Below are 12074 nucleotides of genomic sequence, written 5' to 3' on the forward strand. Positions count from 1 at the left end.
ACAATTGTTTATCTGAAGAAAGGCAAGTACTCAATGTTCCTCTGGGATTGATTTTCAGGCATGTGTTCTTTTTGAAGCATATTAAGTACTTGGCTATGAAAAAGCACGATTGGAAAGTTTGCAGATGTTTGTAAACCATGGAAATCTAGCAGATAATGACCAGTAACATGGTGGAAATGTGAAATGGGGAGTAAGATTTCATTCTGAAAAGTGTGGTTATGTATTTTGATGGAATGAATATAAGACAACAAATGAAAAGGTACAATTTTTAAGAGGTGCTGAAGGAAATACCTGGAGAGGTGCGGTGGGGGAGGCGATGTGTGCTGGTGGTGGTCGGGTTCGCGTTAGAATGCTTACTTAGACTGAAGACATTTTAGAAATGTAGTAACATGTCCCAAGATGCTCTGCAGGCAAATTTTAAAATGAGATATGATACTGAGCCACGTGAGGAGATACTGGATCAGGTGACCTAATAATTGGTCAAAATGGTCGCCGTTAAGAGATTTATTACAGAAAGAGTGAGGCGTAGGGGCTTTGGGATGGATTCCACAGCAGATAGCTTAGCAGCGTGCAGATTTCTCAATGCTTCTACCTCCCCACGAATTTGGAGGCGTCTTTTCACTGCCACAGTCTACCCAAAAATAGTATGGTATCAATCAGGACAATTACAAGGCAGATTAAGGTTTCAAGGCTAATAGTTGTCTGGTCAAAGAGAATTTAAGTATTGCTGGGAGGAGGGAAATGTTTTATTTGTCAAAGCTTTTCCTCATGCTCAACAAGACATTTTGCAGGAACGCCAATGCCAATACCAATTCCATGGAAATCCAGCATTTATCTGCACGTGAAAAATGCTGATTGGTTGAATTGTGGAATCTGGTAGAGGTGTTGCCTTGGAGAAAACATTACTTAATAGCAAGTAACTGCCAGGCTATTTTTAAATTTTAAACCAGGTGATTGACTCTGGATGTAAGAATTGAACCAGGAAATATGTCACCCTTGAATTGAAATGGATCTAAGGTGTATACATGTTCTTTTTGTCTGCGAAGAACATGGCCCTGTATGTTAATTAGATAATTTCCAATATGCCTGTACTAATTGCCATTCATTTGACAACAGTTAGCAATCGTCCCTCCTGCAGCATTCATGTTGTTAATTGTCTTGAGGCGTACATAATGCAAATATGTTTGGAACAATATTTAATTATCAATATTGAGCATGGGAAGCATGCTAAGTCAGCACCTCGAAGGTGAGGAGGCAGCTGGCAGTGGGAAGTCATTCAAAAGCAGAGACCATTCCTGATGCTGCATAAATGGGAGAATAAACAGGAGCTCTGGACACGATGGAACTGCAACAGCTTACACTTGCGGAGCCCGGTTTTAATTTCGTGAAATGTCCCAGGACACTGCGCGAGAGCAAGTTCCTAGCGAAAAGATATGTGAGGGGATATGAGGACTGAGGACCAGAAGGTCAAGGCGAAGGAGCAGCTTGAAATAAAAAGCAGAGATTTAGGGAGAGAATTGCAGGGCTGTAGGTAGTGTTTGGGCTGAGCCCATCCACTCCAGGCAATTGCATTCTTTTTTTCTCTCTCCCTTTTGTCTGTTTTTCTTTTGCCTTTTCTCCCTCCTGAGATAGGCTGGAGCAGTGTTGATAGTGACTCTGACTCATAGGCTGGATGCATGGATTCCTGCAATGGCGGCAAGGTGGTGGCAGAGTAGGGACTCTTGGCTTTGTAGGCCCAGTATGTGGACTCCTGGAATGGTGGGGCATCGGCTGCAGCGATGGTGGAGTGGGAACTCCTGGCTGCGGTAGATCCGGAATGGGGAGATCTTGGAGAAGTCCTGGAGCGGTGTTTGGGACACTGGCTGATGAAGAAACTAAGTATTTTCTCTTTATTCTTCTGTACCTCAAAATGGCACTGGATTGTGGTGACGGAATACTTTTTAAATGTATCTCCCTAGATATATGTGGTAATAAATTCATTCTTGGACTTTACAAGGCCTGTTGATAAGCTCCTTCGTGGCAGGCTGATGCAGAAGGTGAAGTCACATGGGATCTGCAGTGAGCTGGTAAGATGGATACAGAACTGGCTTGGTCATAGAAGACAGTCATGTTGGAAGGATGTTTTTGTGATGGGACGTCTGTGACCAGTTCTGCAGGGATCAGTACTGAGATCTCTGTTGTTTGTCATACATATGAATGAGGTGGAGGAGAAAGTAGGTTGTCTGATTTGAAATTTTGTGGACAACACAAAGATCCAGGGAGCTGCGGATAGTTAGGAGGATTGCCAGAGAATGTAGCAGGACATAGGTATGTCGGAGAAATGGCAGATGGAATCTAATCCAGACAAATGCACAGTGATGCAATGCCTAATGCAGGAAAGAACTACAAATGAAATGGCAGAACTCTTAGCATTAACGTACAGTGGGAACTAGACGTATAGGTCCGCAGTTCCCTACAAGTGGTTAAGGTGGTCAAAAAGGCATTTTTTTCTTTATTCATTCACGGGATGAGGGTATTGCTGGCTAGGCAGCATTTATTGCTGATTCCTAATTGCCCAGAGGGCAGTTCAGAGTTATCCACATTGCTGTGGGTCTGGAGTCACATGTAGACCAGACCAGGTAAGGATGGCAGTTTAAATAAAAACTGAAAGAACTGCGGATGCTGAAAATCGGAAACAAAGACAAAGTTGCTGGAGAAGCTCAGCGGGTCTGGCATCATCTGTGAAGGGAAAAACAGAGTTAATGTTTCGGGTCCAGTGACCCTTCCTCAGAACAGGATGGTAGTTTCTTTCCCTAAAGGACATTAGTGAACCAGATGGGTTTTTCCAACAATCGACAATGGATTCATGGTCGTCATTTGATTCTTTAATTTCAGATATTTTATTGAATTCAAATTCCACTGTCTGCCGTGGCAGGATTCGAACCCAGGTCCCCAGAATATTATCTAGTCTCTGGATTAATAGTCCAACAATAATGACACTAGGCCATTGCCTCCTCTCGATTATATGTGGAATATAGTGGTTTTAAAATAAAAAAAAAAATTAGTGGGTCACATTTGGTTAGGCCACATTTGGAATATTGTGTACACTTCTGGTCACCATGCTACTGGAAGGATGTGGAGACTTCGTAGAGGATACAGAAAAGGTTTATCAGGATGTTGCCTGGTTTGGAGGTTATGAGCTATTAGGTAAAAGTGGACAAACTGATTTGTTTTCACTTGAATGTCAGAATGAAAGAAGCTCTCAAAATTGAAAGGAATGGATAGGCAGTCATTTTCCTAAGGTACCAAAGCCAATTATTATGGACGTAGGCCTAAAGTAAAAGGGGGTAAGTTTAAGGGGGATGTGAGCAGCTAGTTTTTAACAGGATGGTAACTATCTGGAATGTGCTACCAAAGGAGGTTGTAAAAGCGATACAACAGCAACGTTTAAGAGGCGTCTTGACAAATACGTGAATATGCAGGGAATAGTGGTACAGACCACGTAGAGGTAAACGGTTTTTATTCGAAAGATGTAGTTTTGGTGCAGACTTGGTGGGCCAAAGGGCCTGTTCCTGTGCTGTATTGTTCTTTATTCTTGTTCTTGCAGTGACATACACACTGTGTGCGCATTTGGCTTATGGCAACAGAGTGGTTCAGGTGAAGGCCCTAGGCTGATATGTGAAAGTATATCTGCAGGTGTTGGTGGCACATCAGGCGGCTGTTGCTCTGTGTTTGGTAACAAATTAAGCCATCCTTGGACTTTGGCCTTATTTGGCCTCAGCTACTGTGCTGCCCAGGGGGCCTGTAAGATATGAAGGCCCTACACTCAAAAGGAGTACTGTCAAAGGGATCAGCTGTTTGACTGAAAATGCCCTGCCAGTAGTCATGAACGTGTCAATTACCTTCACCTTTGTTCAGGTGGACTTGTGCAGTATCTCACATGCAGCTGCTTTCATTTAAACTGTCCGATGCATGCTTTTATTGATGGATAGTTAGTGTGTTTTCTTGATTCCAGTATTCATTAAGCTTCACTTTGAAATGTGAAATGATACTTTTTTATGTACTGTACTAATTGTTCCACTCCAATTTTATGGAACAGGAAAATGACATCTTCTTGGGCTGGGAGAAAGGAACCACAAAGAAATGGGGAAAAGGAAAAAAGAAGTGTTCAGATCTGAGTGTTGAGGAAATGAAGAAACAAGCTGCTGTTCAGTGTCTACGTTCTGCTTCTGATGAAGTAAGGAACTTGGCAAATCTGAATTAAATGTTTGAAAATTATATGTTACTAACTGCTAATTGGGGTTTTTCCCAATGCTTGTAAATTTCTAGAGGAGCATATGTGGAAATTGGTGTAGCACTTTAAATTTCCTAAACGAGTTTCCGAGGTGCTATGCTTGTTTAAACAACTGCATACGATAATTTGTGGTTATAGGTATTTTCTATCATTATACTAATCAGCAGGCAGACGACAGATTGAATGGAAACTTTATACGGCATCTAAAAATCAGGTTTCAGAGTAATAATTTGAAACTTTGCGTTCTTTGTTATTGAACATTTGTATTTTTATTATCATCTTTGTCAACACTCACTAGTGAGGTTTAACAATGAAGAAGCATGAAAGTAGAATTTGAGGAATGGAAAGATGTTGTGATAATTATCCCATTTATGATCTGATCAATACTGGTTATGGTTTGACTGGTTGCTGAGCAGAGATGTAAGGAATGTGTCGTTACATTGAGTCAAGAACTGTTACTGTTTCAGAATATATGATCTCCATATTATTCACTTTAAAATGGAATTCATTAACAAAATATTACCCTGAAAAAGAACATGAAGGCATAGTTTGAAATTGATGTGCGAATGAAGCAAGAGTAATGCGAGGAACTTTTTCACACAGCGAGTAGTTGAGCAATGGAATAGACTGCCTGGACTGCAGTGAAGGCAGGTTCAGTTGACTCATTCAAAAAGACATTGAAAGATATCTTGGGTAGAAATGGTGTGCAAGGATATGGAGAAAGGTCAGAAGATTGGGACTCGATTACAAACAATGGTGCAACTGAGCCCCTTCTGTCCAGAAACAGTTCTGTGATTTGAATTATGTTAGATAAAAAAGGGCGGCATGGTGGCTCAATGGTTTAGCACTGATGCCTGACAGCACCAGGAACCCACGTTTGATTCCACCCTCTGGCAAATGCCCGTTTGCACGTTTTCCCCATGTCTGCAGGGTTTCCTCCAAATGCTCCAGTTTCTTCCCACAGTCCAGAGATGTGCAGCAAAGGTGGTATGGCCAAACTGAATTGCCCTTAGTGTCCAAAGACTTTTAGGTTAGGTGGGTTAGTCATGGGAAATGCAGGAGTAGGGGAATGGGTCTGGGTGGGATGCTCTTTGGAGGGGCAGTGTGGACTTGTTGGTCTGTTTCCACGCTGTAGGGACTCAATGATACTCTATGATCATTGAATCGGAAAGTACAGAAGAGGCCATTCAACCCATCAAGTTTGTACCAAGTTAACTACTAACTATACTAATCCCATTTTCCTATCCTCAGCCCGTAGCCTTGAATATTATGATATTTCAAGTGCTCACCCAAGGATCTTTTTTTAATAAGGTTGCAAGGTTTTCTGCCACCCAGGCAGTGCTTTCCAAACCACCACCACCACCCTCTGGGTGAAAAACATTTCCTCACATCCCCTCTAAAACAACTTCTCTTTCAGTTTAAAAATATACCCCTTCATTGTGGGCCCTTCAGCTAAGGGAACAGCTGCTTTGTATTCACCCTGTACATGCTCCAAATGATCTTGTGCATGACAGTCATGCCCCACTCAATTTTCTCTGCTCCAAAGAAAACAACCCAAGCTTACTTTAGTAAGGTGGTCGACAAGGTTCCTCATTGCACAATAGTTCACAAGGTTAGATCACATGGAAAACAGGGAGAACTAGTCATTTTGGATACAGAACTGGCTCAAAGGTGGATGGTTGCTTTTCAGACTATAGGTCTGTGACCAGCAGTGTGCCACCAGGATCAGTGCTGGGTCCACTGGTTTTTGTCATTTATGTAAATAATTTGGATGTGAACATAGGAGGTATGGTTGGTAAGTTTGCAGGTGACACCAAGACTGTAGTGGACATCGAAGGAAGTTACATCAAAGTACCATGGGATCTTGATCAGATGGGCCAATGGACTGAGGCATAGCAGATGGTGTTTAATTTAGATAGATGTGAGGTGCTGCATTTTGGAAAGGCAAATGGGGGCAGGACTTATACACTTAATCGTTAAGGTCTTGGGGTGCTGCTGACCAAAGAGAGGTTGGAGTGCAGTTTTGTAGTTCCTTGAAAGTGGAGCCGCAAGTAGACAGGATAGTGAAGAAGGCATGTGGTGTGTTTGCCTTTATTGGTCAGTGCATTGAGTATAGGAGTTGGGAGGTCATGTTACAGTTGTACAGGTCATTGGTTAGGCCACTATTGGAATACTGTGTGCAATTCTGATCTTTTTATAGGAAGGATGTGGTGGAACTTAAAAGGGTTCAGAAAAAATTTACAAGGATGTTGCCAGGGTTGGAGGGTTTGAGCTGTAGGGAGACACTGAATTGGCTGGGGTTATTTTCCCTGAAGTGCCAGAGGTTGAGGGGTGACCTTAGAGGTTTATAAAATCATGAGGGGTACGGATAATATGAATAGCCAAGGTCTCTTTCCAGGTGTGGGGGAGTCCAAAATTAGAGGTCATAGGTTTAGGATGAAAGGAGAAGATTTAAAAGGTACCTAAGAGGCGACTTTTTCACCTAGTAGGTGGTGCATGTATGGAACGAGCTGCCAGAGGAAGTAGTGGAGGCTGGTACAATTACAACATTTAAAAGACATCTGGATGGGTACCTGGATAGGAAGGGCTTAGAGGGATATGGGCCAAATGCTGGCAAATGGAACTAGATTTATTTAGGTTATCAGGTCAGCATGGATGAGTTGGACCGAAGGGTCTGTTTCCATGCTGTATATCTCTGACTGTGTAATCCAGCCTTCATAGCTCAAATGTTCCATCCCGGGCAACATTCCGGTGAGTCTCCTTTGCGCTGCACCCCCCCTTTCCCCAACCCAACTTCGCCCAACAAAAGTATCACCTTCCTGTAAAGTGGTAACCAGAACTGCATTCAGTACTCCACTGTGCCCTGAACACAGTTCTGTCCATCTCCAATATGATCTTGCTGTGGCTATAATCTGTGCCTTGACTGATAAAAGCAAGCATCCTGTATGTTGTCTTCACTACCGTATTAACCTGTCCTGCTCCCGACAGGAGTCTGTGTACAAGCATCACAAAATCCCTCTGTTCCTCTGAGCTTCCTGTTACATGTATCCATTCTTAACTTGGAAAAAAGTGTTTTATCTCTTCAATTAAGACCTAATCTGATGTTTATTAGTGTTTTTCTGGCCTGTTGTTCTATTTTCCCAATTTCTCAATTTACACCTGTGTGGCTTACATTTGTTTATAATAAATAACAATGTTAAAAATACTCAGGTCGTCAGCTGGCATTAATGGAAAGAGCAACAGGATTAATGTTTGGGTTACTGCTTTATTATCAGAACTGAGACACTTGTTGCTGTTTTACTTGCACTCTACTTCCAACATTTTCTATATTTATTTTGTTATTTGCCTCCACTATATTCTACTCTTGTGGGTTTATTTGTTCTTTAGGTACTTCCAACAGCGTATAACACTGGAGGAATACTGGCTGGGAGATTGTGGGTTTGCAGTAATGGTTTTTAATCCATTAATTGAACAGATACTGAATGTTAGCAATTTTTTAGTCCTCCTTCCCCATAAACACCTGGATTTCCCAATCTTGGAGTTAACACTCCTACTGTTTTGAAGCATTTTCCAACTTCTGTCCATGAAAATAGTTCTGTACATTTTCTTCAAAACCTCTCTCTCTGCTGTAATGTCCAAACTTTAAAGCAATATTTCCGCTTTGGTTTTGTTTTGTTCTGTACTGTATATGGTTGGATGAATTTATCAAATGCTTGCACATTGCCTTTTCAAACTACATGAGCCTTTAAGAGCTTTGTGTTGACTGGATCGTTTCGGTTATCTAGCTAAAACATGCACGTGGATTCTGGCCTTTGGCTCACAAATACCCCTTTCATATTTTGTTGGATTATCTTTAAGAAGGTAGACATTTATGAAAATAATCCTTCTCTATCACTTTGGAATTCGGTGTTTCCGTCACATTTGTTTGGCCAAACAACTGATACAGCATACTACATTAATGCAGAATCTTTTAAAAATCCGTGATCCCAAAGTGCTTCAGTCTCTCTCCCTCAACTTCACTTGCTCTTATTATCTCTTTCTTTCTCCCTTCTCCACCTTTTTTTTTTCTCATTTATCCCCCCGCCAGCTTTCTCTCGCCCGCCCGCTCGCGCTGTCTCCACCCCCAACCCCCACTTTTCTGTCTGTCCCCTTCTCTAGCCCACCACTCCAGTCCTTTGTCTTGCGCTGTCCTATACGTCTTCTCTCATTTCCCTGCTGTGTTTTAATCTTCCCTTCATCAACTATTAATCCTTAAATATTTAATTTTAATTTATGCTATTAGATCCACAACCCAAATTCCTGATTAGCATGCAATGTATTTGCAAATCACTGTACAAATGATGCCCACTACGTGACTTCGACTTTTGTTAGCCAAGCCATGGGAAAAGTACAAGATTTTGTTATTAAAATAATTGACCCACTTCCATTGTGGTTTTATGACTGGTTGCTGGTCTGAGCACGCAAGTAAATTTGCATGCATAAATCAGCTGAAGCTTTCAGTGTACAGATTTCACTGAAGTGCTTTAAACTGTTGGGTTTAGACAAATATTTAACTTTTAATTGTTTTGTTTCTTTTAACATCTCAACTTGAAATGACATACCATTTTCTTTACAGAAGATGTCCTTGATATGATGTAAAGTCACATCCAACAATGGTTTAATGATCCCTGTTAAAAAGACATGATTCATATTCAATAGCTTATTTTTCTCCTCTGAAAGGAAATGTCTAAGTGATCAAAATGGGAGCATTGTTTTAAAAAGCACTTCACAGCCAATTAGTATTTTCAGTACATAGTCATTGTTGTAAAGTAAGGAAACAGAGCACTTAACTCAGCAATGAGGAAGGTTATCAGATATTCTATTATTAATGGGGAATATGCAAGTGTTGGACATGGCATCATTTAAAGCTCCTCTGTTCCTTCAATGGTCCTGTGTGATGAGGCTATAAGAAAGATCTGGTGAGCACATATGGCTGAGAAAAGTAACTAATTATATAAACATAACAAGAGGTACAGCACAAGTCTCAATTACGTGAATTCTGAAGGAAACATAAGAAATTTTAAATTTACTTTAAAGGCTTCCTGATTTATCTCCAACTTTCTCCTAGAGTGATCCCTGCACAGCATGGGATGCTTGGTCTCTAAAAGCACAAAGTGGAGTGTTCAAAGCAGTCTTTGCTACGTAATAATCAGCTACTTTGCAGCAGAAGCAGTTTGATTTGGCCTGTTGATAAATGATGGAAAATCAGGAGAAACTTCAAACTGAGATTCTCCTGTGTGAGGCTACATCAGTTATTCTGAATCAATACTTCACCATTGTTGCCTCAGCTGGTGCTTCAGTCTTTCTTCCTTATTTGACCAACGTACATCAGTTAATGCTTCATTTTTACTAAAGTTGCTGATTTCTTTTAAAATTTGAAAGAATGCATCTTCCTGTTTATCCACCTATTCAAGGAAGGTGGAAAATAAAACTCCATTGGATTGTCTCTGCAGGTATCTGGTATTAAATATAATTTGTTGCCAGTCGAGAAGATAACTGCCTAAAGTGATATGCTATTTCAAATTGAAGTGTTCTGAATGCTTCAGAACTTGTGCTATTTAACTGGCCTAATTTCAACAACTGGTCAGACAGAAGATGTAGATAATGCAAATTTTCGTACTTTGGATTTACGTTGTGATTCTGGAAATTATCATTCTGGGTGCTATAGTTTGTGCTGTGAATAAGTTGAAGCGCAGCAATGTTAAATGAGTACGCAAAATACTGCACATGCTGAAATACTGGAAATAATATCTGCAGAAAGAAATGTTGCATGAAATATCAATGATCTTTCATTTTGTTCTGATATACTCCTAACATGTTCTGTGTGATGGTACTGTGCCTTTTAATAGGGACTTATTCTGTGCTGTTTCTTTTGCGGAGTGGTGTTATCACCCTGGCGCCAGAATGTCTGTTTCAGACGCAGTGGGTAAACAGCTTTGAGCTCGGAGTGGTTTTTAAAATTAGCGGAAAGAAGCATGAGTAGATAGAGTCAGGCTCTCTCCGACCCAGGGTTTCAGTTTTGCTTTCAGTTGAAGTTGGTGTTTGAAGCGGACATGGACAGTTCTCTCTGCTGATAGATTTGTTTCTTTTGGTGTTCCTTTCTCCCGGATTGGAGATAGCATGTGAGAAAAATCTATTCTGCTGAATTTGCCTTTGCCAATGGTATGTTAATGGATGCTGCTGTATTGGAACATATTTCCGAGATATATTTTGAGGCGTTTGGTCTGGTCCATAACAGCTGTTTATATTTGAGCTGTATTGCCACATGGGGATCAAACATCCTGCCCAGCAATAAATTTAAAATCTTCAAACAATATCTTAGACTGAACTGAAATTAAAAATTAAAAATCTTTCAGTCAAATTTTGGGAATGTTGTTTGAATGAGGATAGCAATACTAATTGAATGTTTTTGACCAATTCTGAATCAATACTTCACCATTGTTACCTCAGCTGGTGCTTCAGTCTTTCTTCCTGATTTGACCAATGTAATTTACAGGCCTAATTAACTTTGTTTTTTGTAAGATATGAACTGTAACATTTTCATTACATGCAAAAAGTGTAAAACTTTGCCAGATGCTTTTAGTGTGAAGCAGGGTGTTTAATATTGGTCCTCAAAGTTGAAAGATATATTTGCAGAACATCTTAGCTTTGTCAAAAATAAAATTGATATTTTCCTGAAAAGCAAGTAGATTGCAGGATTTTATCTGCATTTGATGGTATGTTTTCCAGATGACTAAGATTGTTGTGAATTTAAAAATGAATTCTGATTCATATTTCAGAGACAATTTTTGAAGTCAGGCCTCTTGTTGATCACTTTTGACTTAAATGCAAAGACCCTCCCAAGCTGTACCAAAGAGCTATTGAGATAGTAATTCATTTGGTACTGCTTATATCTCTGAAGTGCAGTTTTCCACATGTAGTTACATTCCTAAAATGTCGAGAAGCAATTTGTACATAGTCTGGTATTTGAAATGGTCTCAAATCAAACTAGGATACCACAATCTGTACAAGAGCAAACTGGCTCATCTAACTTTTTGAGATAAAGGCAAGTTATCGATTTATAGATGATTCTTTCCAGTTTATACACTTGTGTATAACTTTTAAAATTTTAAAAAATTGACTACCTACAGTGCAACGTTTTTTTTTTTGTTGTCTAATCGTTTCAATTTTCTTTTTTGTCTCATTTAATGAAAAGCTATAGAAATCATATGATCTTTGAATTCCACTGACAAATTAATTTGCATTATCTTAAATTCAAAGGAATTGCAATAATGAACATTCAATTTGTACATCTACGAAGTTACTCGTGTATTTCTATGGAGTATCAACATCCTCTTAGTGGTGTTAGTCAAGCAGTTAATTTTCTATGATTATTTTTAGAAAAGTTGCAGTAAAAATATTGGGCCTGAGGGTTTCTAGATTCAAGAGAAGTCGCAGTCAGTGACAAATACTGCTATGGGTTCCTTCATGTGGATGAGCAGCTGATCTCCACAACAGATATTTAATCCTCTTCTGACATTCTCCTCGCTAAAGAAACAAGTGTGTTATACACCTATCTCTGGCCAAGAGTGACACTGAAACCCACACGTGTAAGAGTCAGAACTTTTCAACACTTGATCATATTCTATGATTCACAAAATGCACTTCCTTTAACCAGGTATAATTATCAATAATCTCATTCAGATATCTAATAAACTGAAACCTGTGGTGACAAGGTGTAGAGCTGGATGAACAGTGTAGAGCTGGATGAACAGTGTAGAGC

The 12074-nt window shown here is 40.0% G+C and overlaps 1 protein-coding gene across 11 annotated transcripts in view; it reads left to right on the top strand.

Annotated features, from left to right (window-relative positions):
• Positions 1-12074, top strand: part of kiaa0232 (KIAA0232 ortholog) — a 114496-nt gene that overhangs the window by 45255 nt on the left and 57167 nt on the right. For all 11 annotated transcript variants that reach the window (XM_048605601.1, XM_048605564.1, XM_048605596.1 and 8 more), the window contains one exon: positions 4079-4216. In XM_048605601.1, coding sequence (XP_048461558.1) covers positions 4079-4216 — 138 coding nt within the window. The remainder of the gene's footprint in view (positions 1-4078; positions 4217-12074) is intronic.

The sequence above is a fragment of the Rhincodon typus genome, chromosome 1 (assembly GCF_021869965.1).
Source record: "Rhincodon typus isolate 14 chromosome 1, sRhiTyp1.1, whole genome shotgun sequence".
NCBI lineage: Eukaryota > Metazoa > Chordata > Chondrichthyes > Orectolobiformes > Rhincodontidae > Rhincodon > Rhincodon typus.